This window comes from Macrotis lagotis, chromosome 2 (assembly GCF_037893015.1).
Source record: "Macrotis lagotis isolate mMagLag1 chromosome 2, bilby.v1.9.chrom.fasta, whole genome shotgun sequence".
Classification (NCBI taxonomy): Eukaryota; Metazoa; Chordata; class Mammalia; order Peramelemorphia; family Peramelidae; genus Macrotis; species Macrotis lagotis.
This window is the reverse complement of record NC_133659.1, coordinates 117,619,312-117,642,002: the sequence shown is the minus strand read 5'-3', so window position 1 is coordinate 117,642,002 and position 22,691 is coordinate 117,619,312. Positions and strand designations below refer to the sequence as shown.

Here is a 22,691-nt window from a genome sequence, read left to right as displayed (position 1 = left end):
CCAGAAAGTTGAATTATGCCTCATATACCTTAATAAAACCATCTTGATTTTGAAATTTTAACATGAAGAGAGATGTATGCTTTCTACATGTTTATTTTTACCAAATATATGATGAATTGACTTGAAATACTGAGGTAAAAAAACAAAACTAATTGTTATAGTTACAAAGGGTTTAGATATGCTTTGTCTCCTAAACAAAGGTAGACATATATAGTACATTTGCATAAGCTTAAATACTAAGGGAACAGAATAGGAAGTGTGCTTGTATACTATATAATTCTTACCTCTTCCTTTGTCTTTTTTGATATGACACGAAGCCAGTCCCCAATCATGCTTAGGACAGCAGCAAAGTAAGCGAGTCCTACCAGGATCCAAAACCAAACCACTGGCTTATAAATGTCCAAGTACTCAATATCTGATCCTCCTGTAAAGGGAAAACAAAGTGTAACAAAAATAAATTCATGATGTATGCATTAAGCTTCCCAAATATTTTATGCATATCTTTAATTGCCTTTTATTATTTCTTTTACTGGGACAGCTGGGTGGATAAGAACACTGACCTTAGAGTAAAGAGGATGGGAGTTTGAATCCAGCCTCAGACACTTACTAGCTGTGTGACCCTGGGCAAGTCACTTAAACTTGATTGCCTTATATCCTGGACCATTTCTAGTCATCATATCTGGACATTGGTCCAGATGGCTCTGGAGGAGAAAGTGAGGTGGGTGACTTAGTACAGCACCCCCTCACTCAAATCCAATTCACGTGCTTGTCATGGTATCACCTCTGCAATATCATGATCTTCAAAAACAAAGGACAAACATCATCATCATCATCATCATTTGCATTACTAATATTTGTCAAAGGATTCATCAGTTACATATCATTAATACCACAATAGACTACTAAAGAAATCTGACTCTTGAAAAAAAGACTAGAAAAAGAAAAGAAATCTTCTATCTATTTTAATGCTGTCAATGAAATGTAAGCTCTTTGAGGGTAGGGGCTATCTCAGGTTTTTCTTTAATGTATTCTCATTGCATAATTAACTTACTGGTACATAATAAGTATTGCTGGATTTAATTAAATTGAATTGAACTGTCAGTTCTATTGCATTCTTTTCATTTTCCAAAGCTTTTAGTCTTGTTTGTTTCAGAGGATAACAACTTATTGGAATTAATAGGTCACCAAGAGACAATAGTGAGAGAAAAGATGGTCCAAGAAAAACATGAGGGGCATCCACAATTAGGGAGCATCATGGATGATGGAGTCAGAAAAGATGACTGGAAAGTAGGAACAGATACAGGAGAGAAAAATGCTATGATAAACCCAGTGCTATTAAATGCTACTGAGAGCTTGATAAGGATAAGGATTGAGGAAAGATCATCAAATCTGGCAATTAAGAGATGGAGAAGGATAGTGCAGGAAAGGTCAGTTTGGTAAATAGAATGTGATAAGGTCTGCCACATGGATTTAACAAATAATAATACTGTAAGGAAGGTAGTAGTAGTAGTAGTAGTAGTAGTATAATTATTATTCCCATCATAAACTTGGGGAAAATGTGGTTCAGAAAGGTTAAATTAATTGCCTAGATTTACAGGCTCTCAAGTATTAGGATCAGAATTCAGATGAAGGTACTCTTTAATTTCACCTTTTCTTGCTTTTTCCCTTGGGCTACTCTGTTTTGCTTTGGATAACCTCCCTTAGTTGTAGAGTAAGAAAGGGATTTGTAGCTCTAAGAAATCCTATTAAATGCACTGTCAATTAGATCAAATTCTTTCTTTATTACTCAATTAGTTAAGGTTACTTAATTACTAAGAATAGCTCACAAATGAGTTAACATGTAACTTTTTTAGCACCATAAAGGAATCTTGGGAATTAAATGGTGATCACTGCTAATTGAAGGAAAGCTAGTTTAAGATGGTATTCTAGCATTTCTGTTGTGCTTTAATTATTTGCCATTCTAAATTCTCTCTCTCTCTCTCTTTCTCTCTCTCTCTCTCTCTCTCTCACACACACACACACACACACACACACACACACACAACACACACAAACACTCTCTTTGATTTGGGCCTTCAAATTAGTGTTTTGGTTCCAGATAGACATTCTGGAGGAAGTTTGGAAAGCATAAGAAAAACCAACTGAGGATGAGGTGGTGAGGAAGAAGGATATATATATTTTTAGGAAAAAAACAAAAACAAAAACTATATCCCAGACAGGACTACTGATCTTATGATTTAGTTTGCAAAAGTGGTGGTCATCTTACTCATTCCTTCATTTCTGTGTTTATTTTAAATATTTATTGATATCTTTTGTCTTTTATATTCATTTACACTTTTCTCATTGTCCTCTCTGGCAAAACAATCCTGTCACAAAGAATAATAAAAGGTAGTTCATCAAAACTATCACAACCAACCAAATTGGACAATTTGAATAATATTCCATATTGATAGTTTCCTCTTCAAAAAAAGGGGAAGGAGATGCAATTTCTTATTTCTTTTTTGGGTCAAGCTTGACAATTACAATTTGTATTCTTTTATGATTTTCTTTTTGTATTTTCTTCTTTTCCTTTTTATTATTTTAGTCATTATGTATATTTCCCCTTGTTCTGCTTACTTCACTTTGCTTCATGCCATAAGTTCTCATATGCTTCTCTGCCTTTATCTATTTCATCGTTTTTATACTAGAGTCATATTGGTTATATCCATGTACCAAAACTGGTTTCGTCACCTTCCAAACAATGAATATTTTGATCATCTAAAAAGAAAAAAAGCAATGCTTTCAATTCTAGTTGTAATTACACTGTTTTCACAGGAGTCTATGTCTCTGTGTGTTTTTATTTATCTATTTTCATATTATTATAATAATCTCACTGTGAAATAGTAAGTAAGATTTCCCCAAAAGATAGGGAAATCTCAAGAGAAATGAAGTAAGATAAAAATAAAGTATAGTTCAGTCTGTGTTCAGATAACCTTTGGCTCTGCTCTGTCTCTGGGATGGATTGTTATTATAAGACCATCAGAGGAGTTGCTTCAGTTGCTTCCCACAGTTACTATTACTAGCTTATTACCTCCATTCTATTCCTCCCCACTCCCATTTATCCCATTCTCTATCTCTTTTCTCTCTGTCCCTCATCAGAAGTGTGTTGTATCTGACCACTCTCTATGACCTTCCCTCTCTTCCATCATCTAGGCCCTCCCTCCTTTCTCCCTATCCCATTATCCCATCACTTTCTTCTCCTTTTTCTCTAGGTAAGATAGACTTTTATACCCTATTGAGTGTGTATGTCATTTTTCTCTCTCTGAGACATTTCTAGTGAGAATGAAGGCTCATTCATTGCCCCCCCATCTTTCATCCTTCCACTCTATTGCAAAAGCTTTTTCTTGACTCTTTTATGTAAAATATCTTAGCCCATTCTACTTCTCCTTTTCCTTTCTCCCAGTACTTTCCTTTATCACCCATTGACTCCATCTTTATGCTATATTATATACACAGGTCCCTTCTGTGCCTTGTCTATATATGCTCCTTCTAACTGCTCTTATAAATGAGAAAGTTCACATGAGTTATCAATATGTTCTTCCTATGTAGAAATACATGCAAATCAACATCATTAAATCTCTCATAATTACTGAATTCTGTACTTGGAGATCAAACTTTCTGGTCATTTCTACAGGAAAGTTTGAAATTCCCCTGTTTCATCAAAAATTCATCTTTTTCCCCTTTAAGAGGATATTCCGTTTTGCTGTATATTTAATTCTCAGTTATAATTCTAGTTCTTTTGACTTCTGGAATATCATATTCAAAGTCCTACAAGCCCTTAATGTATACATTGCCAAATTCTGTGTAACCATGAATATAATGCCTTGATAGCTAAATTGTTTCTTTCTGGCTGCTTGTAGTATTTTCTCTTTGACTTGGGAGTTTTGGAATTTGGTTATAATATTCCTGGGAGGATTTTTTTTCAGGAGGTGATTGGTAGATTCTGTCAATTTGTATTTTATCCCCTGCTTATAGCATCACAGGGCAGTATTGCTGGATTATTTCTTGAAAAATGAATAGGCTCTTTTCCTGGTCATGACTTTCAGGTAGTCCAATAAGTTTTAAATTATTTCTTCTAAATCTGTTTCCCAGGTCAGTTGTTTTTCTCATGAGATATTTCATATTTTCTTCCAGTTTTTTATTCTTTGGTTTTGTTTTATTGTTTCTTAATTTCTTGCAATCATCAGCTTCCTTTATCTCCATTCTACATTTGAAGGAGTTTTTTCATCATCTTCTTTTCCAACTGGTCAATTCTGCTTTTTAAAAGAATTCTCCTCATTTGTCTTTTGGAATGCATTTTCCATTTGACCTAAACTGGTTTTTAACTTGTTATTTTCTTCAGTATTTTTTGGTATCTCCTTGACCAAGCTGATGAATTTATTTCCATGATTTTCCTGTATTGCTCTCATTTTTCTTCCCAAATTTTCCTCTACCTCCCTTACTTACTTTTTTGATATCTTCCATAACCCAAGACCATTTCTTGTTCTTCTTGGAAGCTTTGGATTTAGAAGCTTTGACTTGATCATCTTCTGAATGTATATTTTGGTCCTCAATGGGACGAAAGTAATTTTTTATAGTCAGATTCTTCTTTTTTTCTGTTGTTTGCTCATTTCTCAGCCTATGACTTATTTACCACATTTACAAAGCTTTGGGGGGTTTCGGGACCCCCCCAGACTTTAATTCCTTCAAGGTCTTATGAAAGGCTCTGACTGCTCTCCTCCCTGTGCTCTTTTCTGTGGATGACCATAATCACCTCCCTCTCCCTGGAGTTGTGAGGAAGGTCCTTGCTCCTCGGTAGTATGGGGGCTAAGACTTCATCCTGAATCTGTGTATGGGCAAAGCAGCAGTGTCTTGCCCCAGGGAGAACAGAGAGACTTCTGCAGTTTCTCCCCACTCCCTTTCTGTCTGTGGGCTGGACACTCTGAAAGCAGCTGCTGGGTGACTCTATAGGTTTCCACTGTAGGAATCCCCTGAGGTCAGAGCTGGTCCAGGCTCTGTGCTCACTTTGGTACAGTAGAGTTCTTTCACCAATCCTCCAAGCCATCCCCATCCCCAGGCCAAGAGATCTTCAAACTGTCCCATTGACAAAGACCAAGGTGCCCTACAGGCTATTCCTGGAAGACTGGAGCTAGTTTTTCTCTGGCCCAGTGTGGCTGTGGTCCAGTTCTGCTGCAGCTCTTTGCAGCCCCCAGTCCTGTGGGACAGACCTTTCCTGCAGATCTTTCAAGTTGTCTTGGACTGGGAAATTGTATCACTCAGTCTTTCTGTGGGTTCTGTCCCTCTAAATTTTAGCTTCAGTGATCAATTTATGGCTTTTGAAGTTTTTTGGGGATGGCTTTCTGGGAATTCCTGCGCTCATGCCACTATTTTGGCTCCTCTCTCCCATCCCATCCTATTTTTCTGGGTTTTTTTCCTATCTCATGATTTTTTTCCTCTTTAGTTCTAATTCTTCTTTTACAACATGACTAATATGAAAATATATTTAACATAGTTGTACATGCATAACCTCAGATTACTCACTATCAAGGGGAGGGGGAAGGAAGGAAGGAAGGAAGAGAGGAAGAAAATGTGGAACTCAAAATCTTACAAAAATAAACATTGAAAATTATCTTTACATGTAATTTTACATGTGAAATCAAAAACAAACTAATAGAAAAACAAAAGAAGAGGTGGTGTCTGAAATATGATTGAAAGGAAATAAGGCTTCTAAAAGGCAGAGTTAAAAGAGAGTGAATTCCAGAAAGGGGAAGGCTTCAATAAATTCACAAAGGTGGGAAATGAAAAGTTGATTTCTAAATGTACTTTTAGAACAAAAGTAGCTTGATCAAAGTCACAAAATAATTTTCTTCAGTTGACAAGCTGATTCTGTACTGAATCATGTGAAACATATGAAATCAATAATGCCAATATTTCTAGTGGGAATCACATTGTACATGGTCTTAAGTTCTAGAAAAAGTGTTTACAATTTATCCTATAGGTACTGGGAAGTCACTGAAGGCTTTTGGATAAAGGGATGAGATAGTCATTAGGGAAATGTTTTTAGCCATAATGTCTGATAAGAAGATGAGACTAGGGAATCCTACCCTGGAATAGTTTCTGAGGATATTATGGAAGATTTTATATTTATTTATTTATTCCCCAGATGTTGGCTCCAACTGTCTGAGTTCCAGCTATATAAGAAAATCAAAAAAAAGTCCAAATAGAGACAGGGAATGCAAAGTACCTATTGTTCATCGGAAATAGGAACTCAAGAGCTCAGGTTCATATATGGGAGGTAAGAATCATGATGACAGGCTGATTTTATCAGAGGCTGTCTTTGAGACCTCCCTCTCCACTAATCACAATGAGAAGCCATCAGTGATATTAAGTTAATCAAATAGTATTTACTGAATTGAAAGCATAAACTCTAGGAGCTTTGGTTTGCAATAGAGCCCTGCAAAATTGAAGTGCTGGGTCATGAGGGAGAATCTAAAATAGTATGCCTTGCTATGCTTAATAAATGACTGTTAAACTTAATTAAAATGAATTTTATATTTGTTGTATATAAACCTGTCATTGGTATGGCATGAAAAGAGTTTTATTCCAGAGTCCAGAAGGAAAACTTCAAAGCAAAAGAGGGATAAGATCTACTTTCTCACTGATTGGGTGATTTCATGCTTCTTACCATGCCTTGCTTCATGACCCTCCAGAGGAGTGTTAACTGCCAATCCTTCCCTCCAGCCCACCAAAGCTATTCCAAGGCACATTATCAGCACCAAAGCCTCAGATTCTGAGTGATGGACCACTCTTTCCTTGAATAATTACACAATTGTCTTCTATGATGCTGCTGCTTTCACCCCCCCCATCATATTGTCTTCTGCACCAACACATTTTATTCCAAATACACAAAGATAACTGAATTTACCCCAATTTGGTCTAAGTTTTGGTTGCATAAGTTTAAATAACCTTTTCCACTTGACATGGAATTTCAAGTGGTCATACTACTAATCTTAAATGTATATTTTTTCTAATGAAAGTCTAACAATAGAGAAAGCAAGCTTTATTAAACCCAAAAATAAAATACTACTATAAATAGGCATTGAAGAAAAGAAGCTACTTTGGAGGTAAATAATATAATCTTCCACCTCTTATAAATAAAGGTGTGAGTCCTCATTTCTTTAGCCATTTCTGGGAGAGAGAATGACACCAGCAAAAGTAATGTCTAAGGACAGATGATCTATACTTACAAAGCTTATGGGAAAACAGATTTGAAAATTTTAAAGCATTAACTTGGGAATTTTATTTGGAAAGTGGCTGCAAAATAAGGTAATTCCAGTTTTTAAAATATTTCAATTTCAATGAAACCAAAACATTTTTATCCAAGAACTTTCTTTTTCAAAACCAATACTTAGAAAAGCTTCATCCAAGTATTCCTGACTCATTTAACACATAAAGTTCAATATTCCATTTTAAAAGAGTTAGATAATGATCAAGATGATTTGTTATGCCTTCTTATAAACAGGATGTCATATATTGAGAAGGGTAAATTAACTTAATCACTTAAGGTCTGTGTTTGGATAAAACAGTCAACCCACAATGTTATCTGTGTGGATTTTAATTTCAGAAAATATTTTCCCATGCTTAATTGTCATTTCCAAGTTGAAATCTTTTCAATATTATGAAGCAGGTAAAACCTATGAATCTAGCAAATGTTAAATACTTCACAAACCCTATTCCATTTTCATGAATTTAAAATTAAATCTTTTGTTGTCCCAGAATTCTTTGGATTCTTAAAGGCTATTTGAGAGGATTAGAAGTCCTAGAAAGTTTTGACAAGCTAAAAAAAAAATCCAAAGAAGACTACCTATTTAGTCAAAAAGAGACCCATTTCCAGTAAGTTGCTCACTAGATGCTGAGATTCTGGTCATGGTTACCCAAATTAAAAAAAAAATACACAATTGTCCTTGAATCTATGTGGCTCACTAATAGAAACAGAAACAGATTGATAAAGAAAAGAAATGTCAGATATAGAATCACACCATTTTTAGATGACCTGTATGCATTCATTTACTTAATCCTTGATACTGTAGATGTTGAGTATTTGTCCAATTATCAACAAGAAACTCCACACTAATGGAGTTTTTAGTTTTGACATTCCAAAAAATTTATAAGGAAATTTCAGCTAAACAAAAATAATATCCATCTATTCCTTTGAGAGAAGCAAATAAAATAATTGGTAGAATGGGTTTTATGGAGAATCCAAAGGCAGCAAGAAATGTCTTTTCATGGAGCACTTAGTCATCGGACTGATTATACTACTATTATGAGAATAATCAGAAATACCCCCACTAAGAAAAATGTCACTGCTTATGGTTCAGCAGCTGTTGTAGCGTGTAAAGAGATAGAGAAATTCTATGAAGAGAAACTCAATAACATCCTACAATGGGAAAGGCACAAAGATTACAGGCAGAAGATCCAGGTTCAACTAAATGTAATTTTTGATGAAACATTAACCCTCCTCAAGGTCTCAATTTATTAATGAAATAAAAGGGTAGGATTAGATGATCTCTAATATTACTTCCAGTTCTCAAATCTATTTTCTTACAAACCTCCAAATGAAATCAACTCATACTATTGGTATCATTCTCTCTCCCAGAAATGACTAAGGAAATTAGGACCCACACCTTTATTTGTATGATGTTGAAGGTTATATTATTTACCTCCAAAGTATCTTCTTTTCTTCAATGTCTATTTATAGTAGGACTTTATTTTGGGGTTTGATAATGCTTCTTCAATGTAAAACTTACTTTTTCTAACCATTAGTTATGGTTAGTAACTAAAGATGATTTTTCATCTTCATAACTATTTATTTTGTTAAAATGATCTCTTGCTTATGTTAAAACACAGAACTTATAGTTTCTATAGTATAAGGCTGGCAGCATTTTTGTTCACATTTCTCATTTAAAAGTATTTTGATGTTTCAATTTACCTTATTTATGGTCTCATTGTCATGCTTAGAGTCCCACATAACACCCATGTGTCTGATTCAAACATCTTATCTACTTCAAGGTGCTTCTACTGTTAAAATAACTTACTAAAGAGAGAGGTGTTAATGTTTTATTTTCTGGCTGTTAAGCATACTACTCTATTTTTAAGCTGTCCATGTTCAAATGATATATTACTTTCTTTACAAGTATTTTAATTTGACTCCAATTATGGCTACCAATATTGCTTTACCCTTTCATGAGAGGACTTACTTTTTGTGGCTTATTATCTTTTTACCCTTATAAAATACTTTTTTATATTTCCTGATTTTTTTGATCATGTTAGAATTAATAGGTTCTAGGGGTGGCTAGGTGATGCAGTGGATAGAGCATCAGCCCTGGAATCAGGAGTAGCTGAGTTCAAATCCAGCCTCAAACACTTAATAATTACTTAGCTGTGTGGCATTGGGCAAACCACTAAAATCCATTACCTTGCAGAAAAACCGAAAAAAAATTTAAAAATTAATATATTCTAAATACTGCATGACATGTTAATTCTTTATTCCAACAGATTCTATTTACAGACTCTATTATGAGTTTCCATTATGTTATTTTCCATTAAAAGCTATAACATATTTTCTTATAAATAAAAATATAATTTTTCATATTAATATGATGATTGGTATAATGAATGGCTCATTCAACATATATTCAATTACAGAAATGACCTAAAAATGGATAAAGAAAAACTATTAAATACCTACTACTTCTTTTTGTGTTTTGGGATTGACTAATTTTGATCTACAATTAAATAAGCTAACAACAGATGAGTAGAGGTGACTCCCATGTCCTGTATCCCAAATAAGAATAGACATAGCTAATAAAGAAATGAGCATGTCTTCCCTAAAGAATCATAGATTCAGAGTTGGAGAAGATCTTAGTGGTTATCTAATCCAATTTCTACAAGAAGACTACATTTTGACTACAGTATTCCTAAGAAGTGATCATTCAGCTCTCTGTTCAAACATCTCCAATGATAGAGAAAACACAATCTCATGGTGTCACCAATTTCACTTTTCTTACAATTCTCTTTAGAAGCTTTTCCTTATATGAGACAAAAATTGTCCTTCCTATAACTTTACCAGCTGATCTTAATTCATCCCTTTGAGTTAAAAAAGAATAAAATTATCTAATTTCATAAAAAATTTCTTCAAATATCTAAAAGTGGATTCTCTCCTCTAATGTATCCTTTCTATGTTAAATGTCCCTTGTTTTTTTCCAAATGATTCCATTTACCAATCTTTGTGAATGAAGCAAACATACAGTTCTTAATTAAATCAGGTGAATCCAATCATGTTTACTAGGCATCATTTTGAAAAAAAAATTTATGTGTGCATATACATATATGAAACACATGTACATTAGTTTATATAATACATTCATATATATCATTTATAACATATCATAATAAAAAAACTAATTTCTTTAAAATATGTACATAAAGAAATAAATGTATAGGTACAATATGGTGCCTTTCTTTTCAAGCTGAAAAATTTTATGCCCAGACAGGGTTAGGCACCTCTTCCTAACTCAGGATCCTTAACTTGATATCAGATTTGTCCTGGAGTTTATAAATGGGTTACAAAATTTCAGTAGATTGGAGTTAAAAAACCCTAGTAACTTTTGCCAGTGTATACTTATAAGCTCTTAGGTCCAGTTCTGATTGTCATACATTCTTTTTTTATTTTTAGGTTTTCTTTTGGCAAGGCAAATGGGGTTAAGTGGCTTGCACACAGCTAGGTAATTATTAAGTGTCTGAGACCGGATTTGAACCCAGGTACTCCTGACTCCAGGGCTAGTGCTTTATCCATTGCGCCACCTAGCCGCTCCATTGTCATACATTCTTAGCCAGCAGTGCTCAAAATTCTTACTGCCTCACTTCCCAGACCCTCCTTGTCTCAAATAACATGAGAAAGAATACCCTAGTGGAAAGAGAAAGTTAACATCTGTTCTCTGCTTCTCTGCACTAATTTCTGCCTCTAGTTTTTCTGCTTTCTATCTAGTAGGAACAGAGAATACAACAATTACAGTCACATAAAGCATCTGTGAACCAGGAGCATAAATCCTTATGAGAGGTTTAAATCGTAAGATTTCTCCACCATATTGCTCTATATTTAATTCTTAAAATCTTTCATTTTTGCTTCTTCCAAACATCTATGCAATGATATATACTATGAATTTGCAAATTCTTAGTTCCCTAGCAATCAAAACTTTTCCACATGCTTCTGATATGATACAAATCTTGGAATTACAAAACTTTTATTAACATTAAAATTCATTTTCTTTTTTAAAATACTTTTTGAGAAAGAAAATGTTTTAAACTAAGAATTAAACAGAAAATATAATTTTTATAGAGAGATATCAGTAATCTTATAGAATATGCTTTCTTCCTCCATTTCTTCAATTGAGTAAATTTTGAAGTAGAGCTTACAAAACCAGTTCTAATAGTCTTATGTTAGATTTTAAGAGAAGGAACACAAGGAAAAAGAAAAATAGAAAAGCAAAATTTATAGATAACTACCAAATCAAATTTTCACTATGGGTTGACCTATTTCCCAAATGAAAACTTTAAGACTCCATTTAAAATCAAATGAAGATGATTTTTTTCTTCTTTTCTCTCTGCTTCTTTTTTCTTTTAAAGAAAATTGTCTTGGGGGTGGGAGGTGGGGTGAGGAGAGAAAGAAGAGAGAGATGCCTAAGATTATACAACTAGTAAATGTCAAGGGTCTAAGGCCAGATTGATCTCCAGTCCTCTTGGTTCAGACCCATGCTCTATCTACTGCTCTACCTAGATGCTCCTCTTTCCCTATCTTACATTCCTAAAGCTATGTTAACAAATTGTAAAAGATCAAAGGAAGCAATCAAAGAGAAGTCAGAGTATAAATGAAAAATACATTTCATTTATCTAGGCTATATAATTATCTTCTGAATAATTGAGAATTGCTTTGTTATTTTGAACAAAAAATAGTTTCAGAGTATTTGATAAAAGTGAAGAAAGATTATGAGACATAATGGTTAGAAAACTGACCTAAGATACAGGAAAAGTGGGGTTCAAATCCTGTCTCTGATACATTGTATATGTCATCAGGGCCAGAGAAGATAACCTCTCAGTACATACACCTCCTTTCTCTTCATCCCTAGACAGCTCACTAAAGATTATATATTCTATAAAAGATGCTAATCTCTCTTGGTAGATGGAGTTCCTTATATAGTGTTCCCCATATTGATAAAAACACTGATCAAATTACAGAAAAACTTGAAAGAATAAATGAAAATGTGATTTCCCATTTATCATAGAAAGATAGAATGATGAAGGAGAAAGAATTTTAACACCTTGGTCTTAGGACAACAAATCCTGAATTAGAATCTACCTTTGGCTACTATTCTAACATGTCACCTCTCTGGGATAAGGGATCCATACCTTTACAACAAGAGATTTGGACTAAATAATTCCTATGGTCCCTTCCAGCTGTAATATTCAATGAAACAATGAATCAGTATTTTGAGGAACTGACAGTAAATTTTCTGCTATAAGATAGAAGACTTACAAGATAAGAGTATAATTATGGTTAATATATTTGGAATTAAACAAGAGAATAAAAAATCATAGAATTGATGAAATAAAGAACACAATAGGATATGACATTTTTAATGAGGCAAATTGAAAGAGAAAAAAGGAAGCTATATATGTAAAGCAAAAGTAAAGATGAAAGTCAAAATCAGAGTCTTCTTAAAATGCTATCATATAACATAGCATTTTCTTAAGTTGGAATTGCTTCATATATTTTTTTTAGATTTTTCAAGGCAATGAGATTAAGTGGCTTGCCCAAGGCCACACAGCTAGGTAATTATTAAGTGTCTGAGGTCAGATTTGAACCCAGGTACTCCTGACTCCAAGGCCGGTGCTCTACCCACTGCACCACCTAGCTGCCCCCTTCATATATTTTTCTTAATGCAAATTATCATTGGCTAATAACAAAACCTACATTATGACTGTAGAATAAGATTAAAATTCCTATACGACGTGGTAGTTAAGACATTATACTTTTACCCATCTCAAATATCATATGATAGTTATCCTAAAATTCTACCATAATTTTCAGTTCAAATCAAGAGCTAGAGTTTCTGCTCTCTTCTCATTCAAACCAATTGAAATAACTATAAAAAGAATAAATATATTGAAAATAAAAATGGAAACAAAAACTCTTACCTGCAACATAATCACCAAAACCGATGGTTGTTAAAGTGATGACCACAAAATAAATGGCATCGAGGGCACTCCAACCTTCTATGTGCTTGAATATTACTGCAGGTAGAGCAACAAAGAGAACACACCCAAACAAGATGAAGATGATTGTTGAGATGATTCGAATTTTAGTTTGACTCACATTCCACTTCTGGACATGAAAGAAAAAAAAGATTTTCATTATTGGTATGCCTTAAAAAAAATCAAGCAATATAAAAATAATTACAAATAACAATTTTACTTAGTTCTGTTAGTGATATTAATTATCACTTATCTATACCGAGAGAAGACAGGTGTTATGTAGATGGTCCCAAGGTAGACATTTTAATAGAATTTAATTTAGTTGTTCAAATATAAAAAAAATTTACATTACTTTTTGTTTAGACTATTATTCTATAGGGAAATAAAGGGGTAAGAGTCTTTCTAAAAGTATTTTTTGTTGAGAGGAGAGAATGAACCTGGGACTCAGTTTTAGCTAGGTATAATGAAACAGTTAAGAAGATACTCTATTTCCTGACTTTGAACACATGTGACTGTCCTCCATTCCTGGAATTCTTTCCATCTTTCCATGTTGCTTTCTCTGAGTTCTTTCAAATCTCAGTAAAAAATATCCTCTGCTAGAAGCCTTTTCCAGTCCCTTTGATACTAGTGCATACACTCTGAAATTATGTAAAATTATTTTGCACAACTCTTAGCATATTGTTTTTGCCATTTAGATCACAAGAGCAGGGCACCTCTTTTTCTTTTTCTCTTTCTTTGTACCCCCAGCATTTAAGAAAGTGTAAGACATATGATAGTTTTTAATGAATTTTTTTTGACTTGATGGCTTAAATAATGGTCATGGCTATAATATAGGTTCTTATACTTATTTAGCTTACTTGATCAGAAAATGAATAGGAAGGAAGAAGGAAAAGGGGAAGAAAGGAAGGGAGGGGGGAGTAAGGAGGGAAGAGGGGAGGGAAAGAAGAAGGAAAGAAGAGAAAAAAGGGGAAGGGAGGGAGGGAGGAAGGAAGAAAAGAAATGAAGAAAGAAGAGAAGGCAAAAGAGAAGAAGAATGAATAATTTAAGGAAGAGGGAATAAAAAAGGGAGGGAGAGAGAGAAAGCAAGGAAGATTAAGTTTGATTTGGTTCCCATATGGACATGTTTTTAATCTCAGTTTCGTGACCTAACAAAGGAAATTATTTCGTGAAATGATATCCTTTCTAACAGAAGAGACAGGAAACAGTCTCTAGATGAATATATATGAAAATATCATCATCAACATGAGAAAAGGAACCTAACATTCATACCTACAATAGCAGGTCAATAAAATCTTGTCTAAGAGTTGACTGTATGATCACATCAAGAATAGCTATTTATGAGGCAGCTAGGTGGTGCAGTGGATAGAGCACTGGCCCTGGAGTCAGGAGGACCTGAGTTCAAATCCAGCATCAGACCACTTAATAATTACTTAGATGTGTGGCCTTGGGTAAGTCATCTAATCCCATTGCCTTGCCAAAAAAGTCCCAAAGAATAGCTATTTGTATAAGTTTATAAAATTGTAATGAAAATGAAGAAACTAAAAGAACAAGGTTTTGCAACTTAGGATACTAGTGCCAGTGAGTAGTATATGAATTTCACCAGAGACTTCTTTTTAATCTTTTTTCTTTCTCTTTTATCTTCTCTCTTTTTTTTACTCCTCCCTTTCACCTTTCATACTTTCTTACTTCATTTTTTAAATTTCCTTTCTTCCGTTGTTTTCTGAGTGTTCTCCTGCCAATTTCTTAGCTTTAAGAGTGACACCTATGGGCAATGCTTTGCCTTACAGAAGACAATCATCTTAAGATGTCCTCAGACAACTATAAGAGTTGTCACATGGCATGTCTTTGATGTACATATAAAACTATAGCAAAATGAATAACCATAAAATGGCAATTCTCAATTATTCACATGGATGTTTTTAATGGCCAATTTTGAATATCAAGCTATGTTTCTCCTGCCAACCAGTACAACTTTGGAATAACTTTTCATCCCATCATCACTTACTAATTGCACAGGATTCAAGCTAATTTAAATATAAGCCTATATAAAAGTTAAAAACTGAAAAAAAGATGTATATTTTATAGTAGTCAATAAATGTCTGTTGAACTGAACTGAACATACCTGTAAAACTGGATTATTCATGATAAATTTATTTTGGATTAGATTTAAGATTTTATTCATGTAGGGACCTCAAAGTGAGAAGCCTCCCTCTATCACTGCAAATTATCAATATAAATTTATAGTCTTGGAAAGTTGTCTGGGGCACTGAAAGGTTGTGACTTGCCAAGGTGTGAGCAGCAAGATTTGAATCCAGGTCTGCTTGACTTTGAAACCAACTTTCTATCCCATGTATCATTCTGCCTCTTAGGCATTATAATTTTTGTTAGTTTTCAGTCATTTCATGACTCTTCCTGATTCCATTTGGGTTTTCTTTTTTCTTTCTTTCTTTTTTCTTTGCAAGGCAGTGGGGTTAAGTGGCTTGCCCAAGGCCACACAGCTAGATAATTATTAAGTGTCTGAGGCCAGAATTGAACTTAGGTCCTCCTGACTCCAAAGCTGGTGCTCTATCCACTGCGTCACCTAGCTGTACCCCATTTGGGTTTTCTTAAAAAAGATTGGAGTGGTTTTCCCACTACTTTCTCTAGGTTATTTTACAGAGGAGATAAACGAAGTTAAGTGTCTTACTCACCACCACATAGCTAATAAGTATCTGATGCCAGATCTGAATTCAGAAAGATGAGACTCCAGGCCCAAAATTCTACTCACAGTACCACCTAGCTGTCTTGTTATGATGAGGCCCTTTAACTGATGAAAAATTTAAATAGATGAATCATCCCATTTTTTGGGAGGGGGAGTTGCAAGGCAATGTGGTTAAGTGGCTTGCCCAAGGTCATACAGCTAGGTAATTATTAAGTGTCTGAGACTGAATTTAAACTCAAGCTCTCCTGACTCCAGGGCAGGTGCTCTATCCACTGTGCCACCTAGCTGCCCCAAATCATCCCATTTTTCACAAATGTTAGTTTTGAGATTCAACAAAAAGAAAATGTATATAAAGAACCATAGATTTTAAACTGCTCTAAAATTTTAATTAGCTAAATTCCAGGTGATAAAATGTAGTAAGATATAGAACATTTTTGTGATTTTTAAATATTATATTTACTACAAATATAGTAAAATAAAATTATTTCTTCAATTAAGTTTGCTTTCTTTTCTCATCAAACATTTGCAAATTTTGTACCAAACTTATGTAATAAAATATTTAAATACTCACAATAAATGTATCTTCTACTTTGGCAATTCCTTTTCCAAATATAGTCCCTAATTGATCTCCAACTCCAGCCAACAGAAAACCAAAAAGGGGAATTCCCAGTAAGGCATAAATGATACAGAATATCTTTCCACCTTCTGTACGTGGTGAGATGTTTCCGAAGCCTAAATCACAAAAAAACTTCAGCTATTTACAAATTAGTGATATATGAAAACATAGGTCAAGACAGAATTTAAACAAGAGAAAATGCAGAATGTTTTCCAATGAAACCAACATTCACTGTTAATGCCATTGCATTTTTACTGGATAATAATTTTTAAGCCAATATAAATCTTTCATTTTATGTTTTGGGGTATAAATGGAGGTTTGGGATTACAAGAAATATATTTAACATTTCATTATTTTATTTTTCAATAATATGATAGGCAAAATTGATAGAAATTAGAACAATGACTGGAAAAATTTTAATTCAATTTAACATATTTCTTTATAGCGAGAGTTCTATTGAATTTTGTAAACACCTGTGCGCAATCACTATGAAAAGTTCCTCTTATTCTATTTTAAATGTTATCAAACAATGTTGATGCTTTAAGAATTTGATTTCAATATATAATAAGATTAATAACAAATATAATAATAGCTCATTTATCCATAGCACTTTCTCATTTGCTCCTCCCAACAATCCTGTGAAGTAGTGCTATTATTATATCCATTTAATACATGAAGTCTAAAAGGAATTAAATGACTTGGTCACATAGCTAGTAAGTATTTAAGGCAAGAATTGAATTCCTTCTTCCTGTATCCAAGAACAATGCTCTCTCCACTGTACTACCTGGTTACCCATCACTAAAACTTGCAATTATAAAATGATTCAAGGGAGGCAGAACCAAGATGGTGAAGTAGAGGAAAGTGTTTTCTTGAGGTCTCCCTGAAATCCTTCCAAATACATTTAAATAATGACTCTAAACAAATTCTAGAGTGCTACAAACCACAAAATGATGGACTGAAAAAACTTTCCAGGCCAAGACAACTTAGAAAGTCTACAGGAAAGGTCTGATGTGCCAGGATGAGAGAGGAGCGCAGTCCATTGAAGGCCAAGATAGTCAAGATCGACCCCAGCAAACCAGGAGCAAATCTCAGGGTGACTGATAAGTGGCAGTCATGGTGGTTTCCAGACCTCTCAGCCCATAGAAGTCAAAGATAACTTAGGACAGCAGAAAAGATCACTTGCACCAGGGTGAGATAAAAGCACAACCCAGTACAGAGCACACCAGTACAGCCCCAATTCTAGCAAACTAGGAACAGGTCTTCAGAAGCTCCCCACCCACTGATGATAAAGGGTCAAACAACTGCAACTTATCTTTTAGCAACACTGAGCAGGACTCTGTAACATTTCCCATACTCAGATCCAGTGTAGCAGTACCACGACAAGGAGGAGAACATTAACACTTATGACCTCACAGTTCCAAGGTAGAAAAAATGTTTGTGGTATAGGTCGAGAGGAGTAAATACATCTCTCCTTAGGTTATACTACCTTGAAAGAACTGAAAACTTACAGGTCCCTAGAAATATCCCTGAATCTTAGGACAGTGCACTCTCCTCACTGGAAGCGGAGTCCTACTTTAACAAAGAGTTATTGGATGGAAAAAATGAGCAAACAACAGAAAAAATCATAGAAACTTACCATGGGTGACAAGGAGGATCAAAACATATTCAGAAGAATATAACAAAGTCAAAGCTCCTGCCTCCAAAACCTCAGGCCATGGAAGATCTCAGAAAGGATTTTGAAAATAAAGTAAGAGAGGAAGAGGAAAAATTAGGCAGAGAAGTGAAATGATGCAAGAAAATTATGAAAAATGAGTCTCCAAGCTTGGTAAAGGAGACAAAGTATACTGAAAAAATACCTTTAAAAAGCAGAATAGACCAAATGGTAAAAGAAGTACAAAAAGCCAATTATAAGAATGATTTAAAAAAGCAAAATTGGTCAATGGAAAAGGAGGGGGAAAAAAGCTCACTGAAGAAGACAATTCCTTAAAAATGAGAAATGAGTAAATGGAAGCTAATGACTTTGTGAGAACTCAAGAAACAAAGTAAAACCAAAAGAGTGTCATTGGAAAAACAACTGACATGGAAAAAAGATCCAGGGGATCTATAATTTAAAATAATTTTAAAATTATTGGACTACTTGAAAGCCATGATTTAAAAAAAGAACTGATACATCATTTTTTAAGAAATGACTGTTCACAGAGAGATATTCTAGAACTAGAGAGTAAAAAAGAAATTGAAAGATTACGCTAATTTGTTCCAATAAATCTCAAAATGAAAACTCCTAGGAATGTTATAAGCCAAATTCCAAAATTATCAAATCAAAGAGGCAATACTGCAAACAACAGGAATGCAACAATTCAAATATCAAGGAGACAGAGTCAGGATTGTACAATACTTTGCAGTTTCAAAATTAAAAATTGGAAAGTTTGGAATATGATATTCTAGAAGGCAGAGGAATTTAAGAAATAATCAAGAATCAACTACCCAGGAAAATTGAGCATAAACTTTCAGGGAAAAGATGAACACTGAATGAAATAGGAAACTTTCAAACCTTCCTGATGAAAAGACTAAAGTGAACAGAAAATTTAATCATCAAATATAAGACTCAAGAGAAACATAAAAAGGTAAACAAGAAAGGAAAATCATAAGGGACTTAATATAGTTAAATTATTTACATTCTTACATAGAATGATAATACTGGTAATTCATAAGAACTTTATTATTAGGGGAGTTAAAAGGAATAAAAACAGAGGACGTAGGTATAAGTTGAATATGAAAGGCAGATAGCTACAAAAATAACATTGAGGGGTAAAAAAGGAATATCCTGGGCAAGTGGAGTAATATGGAGCACACAATAGAGTCAAGTAAAAGCTTGTGGAGGGGAAAGAGGGAGGAAAAGAGAGGGGAGTGAGGAAACCTTACTCATCACAATTGGCTCAAAGTGTTATTAATATATAGACTCAATTAGGTATAGACATCTATCGTACCCTGGAAGAAAGTAGGAGGGAAGGGGATATTAGGAGGATGGGGTGATAAAAGGAAGAATAGTCTGAGGGAGGGCATAACCAAAACAAAACACTTGAGAAAGAACAGCATGAAAGGAGAGAGAGAATAGAAGAAATGGAGGAGAAATAGGATGGAGGGAAATACAGTTAGCAATAGTAACTATGAAAAATATTTTGAATTAAGTTTCTCTTAAAAAATCCCCATTTCTCAATCTTATAGAGAACAGAGTCAAATTTATAAAAATAAGATAAATTTCCCATTTGATAAATGACCAAAAGATTTGAGCAATTTCCAAATGAAGTAATCAAAATTGTCTATAGTCACATAAATTATAATTATTATTATTATTATTATTATTGATTGGAAAATGGAAATTAAAACAATTCTGTGATACTACCTCATCCTATTACATTGGTTAACAAAACAGAAAAGGAAAATGACAAATGTTGGAGGGAACATGGAAAAATGAGACATTAATGCATGTGGAGTTGTGAATTGATTCAGTTCTCCAGAGCAATTTGGAACTATTCCCTAAGGGCTATAAAATCATACATACCCTTTGACCTAGTAATTATTACTAGGTCTGAATCCAAAAAAGAGATTAAAAATGAAGGGAAATGATTTATATGTACAAAAATATAGCAGCTTTTTTCTTCTGGAAAAGAATTTGAAATTGAGGGGCTGTTCAACAATTGAGGAATAGTTAAGCAAATTGTGGTATGTAATTAGGATGGAATATCATTTTGTTATAAGAAATGATAAGTAGAATAAACTCAGAAAAATCTGGAAAGACTTACATGATCTGATGATGAGTGAAATGTAGTATGTACAAAGGAACAGCAATATTGTAAGCTATGAATTACTTAGCTATTCTTAGCAATACAATGATCCAAGACAATTCTAAAAGACATGATGAAAAATGCTATTCTTTCCCAAAGAAAGAACTGGTGGTGTCAATACAAATTGAAGAATACTTTTTTTAAAAAACCCTTATTTTTCTTGAAGAATTTTTTGGTCTATTTTGTAACATGACTATTATGGAAATATTTTGCATTCTGTGAGGGGGAGGTGAAGAGGGTGAACATTGCAAGATTTTGGGAAATCATATGAAAAGGCAGAGGGGTAGGAGACAGGATACCAATTAAGGGGAAGAACAAGTAGGGCAGATTAGTTGTATCATAGAGTGTGAAGAGCTTGAATACAAATAAGTCTGTAAAGGTGGGTGGGATCCAGACAATGAAGGACTTTAAATAACAGGCTGACAAGTCTCCATGTCTTCCAGAAACATAATTTGATCCCTCTCCTTTAACCAAGAAAAGTTATGGACCAACATCTATCTAGCTTTCATTTAATTCAATAGACATGTAAAAATTGCTAGTTCTGTATAGGATAGTGTGCTAAGTGATGAGAATGAATTAGTGGGGTTTTTTTACACAATGCAATTATTAAATAAGTGGCATATTTTGAGAATAAATTGCAACAGTAATCAGATATAATGCTGAATGTCAAGCATTCATGTTTTAGGAAAAATAACATCCGATCAACTTTCATTCTCTTTCTCTTCTTCCTTCTCCTTCTAGTCCCAATGACAGTTATAGATAATTTTACATGCTACAAAGTCCTTCAACATGTTATTTTAATTTGAGCTTCACAACAACTCTGTGAGGTAAGTACAGAAGGTCTTACTATTTTCTTAACTATGAGGATACTAAAACTTCAAGAGATTGAGCAATCAATCTTTCATTTAGTTAATAAGCATGGGATATGAACTCAGGTCTTCCTAAGTCCAAATTCAACACTATCCACTACACCATACTAAATCTAAGTGGCTCACTATAATTCTCTAATTGATCTGCTTTTCTATCATTTATACCAAGATAGTGATTCACCCTCAGACACTTAATAGCTGGGTGATACTGGGCAAGTCACTGATCCCTGTTTGCCTCAGTTTCTCATCTGTAAAATGAGCTGAAGGAAAATGCTAATCACTCTAGTATCTTTGCCAAGAAAATACCAAATGGGAGTTGGACATGACCAAAACAACTGAAGAACAAAAGACTTAATATAGATATACTATATTGTTACTGATATCTATATGCTTTCAGAGAAGAAAATAAAACAGGGGACATCTAAAGGCAAATCATAAGATTTTTATACAGAGAGAGAGAGAGAGAGAGAGAGAGAGAGAGACAGAGAGAGACAGAGAGAGACAGAGACAGTGAGAAAGAGAGAGAGAGAGAGAGAGAGAGAGAGAGAGAGAGAGAGAGAGAGAGAGAGAGAGAAGGGGAAGCTAGAGGAAATCTCAGGAAGCATCTTGCTTTCCAAGCATTAATGATAGTGTTCCACAGATTTCCTCGGGTAGAAAGTCATTCATTATTGGTCAGAGGAAAAAGAGTGAAGTAGTTGTGATTGATGACTTTCTGCTGAGTGGTAGCAAGGTTACTATTTGTCAACTTGACAAATATAAGAAATAAAAGTGGTATTGTCCTGAGGCATGCATCTAGGATATGACAGAGGTTTTCTATAAATTTATCAAATCTAATAATTACTACCAACTCCTTATGGCTTATGTAGGGACAGATGATACTGCCAAAAGTAACATAGAAATATCACCAAAGATTATGAAATTGAAATTTTAAGCAAAAAAACTAAAGACCTTATCTGCCCAAGTAGGAAAGCCCATTGATATTGTTGAAGAACTTTAACTGAAAATGGACAAAGGAAAAAACCTGTCTCTCTTCCACCCTCTTTCTCTCCCTCTCCTTCCCTCCCCTCTCCTTCCCCCCCTCTCCTCCCCTCCCCACTCCTCCCCTCTCCTCCCCTCTCCTCTCCTCTCCTCTCCTCTCCTCTCCTCTCCTCTCCTCTCCATCTCTCTTTTTGTCTGTGTTTTTCTCCTTCCCTACCTCTTTTCTGCCATCTCTCTCTATGTCTAAAATATAGAGAGCAATAAATAAAACATGAAAATAATATCAGGTGAGAAGACTGGTAATTCAGAAGACACAATACCCAATAAAAGAATTACAAAAAAAGAAAAGGATA

At 34.2% G+C, this 22,691-nt stretch overlaps 1 protein-coding gene across 4 annotated transcripts in view; it reads right to left on the bottom strand.

Moving 5' to 3' along the window:
* KCNK2 (potassium two pore domain channel subfamily K member 2) overlaps positions 1 to 22,691 on the bottom strand; it is a 204,007-nt gene that overhangs the window by 62,396 nt on the left and 118,920 nt on the right. For all 4 annotated transcript variants that reach the window (XM_074222666.1, XM_074222665.1, XM_074222664.1 and 1 more), the window contains exons 4-6: positions 16,602 to 16,762; positions 13,273 to 13,459; positions 285 to 424 (exon numbers count right to left, since the gene is read on the bottom strand). In XM_074222666.1, coding sequence (XP_074078767.1) covers positions 285 to 424; positions 13,273 to 13,459; positions 16,602 to 16,762 — 488 coding nt within the window. The remainder of the gene's footprint in view (positions 1 to 284; positions 425 to 13,272; positions 13,460 to 16,601; positions 16,763 to 22,691) is intronic.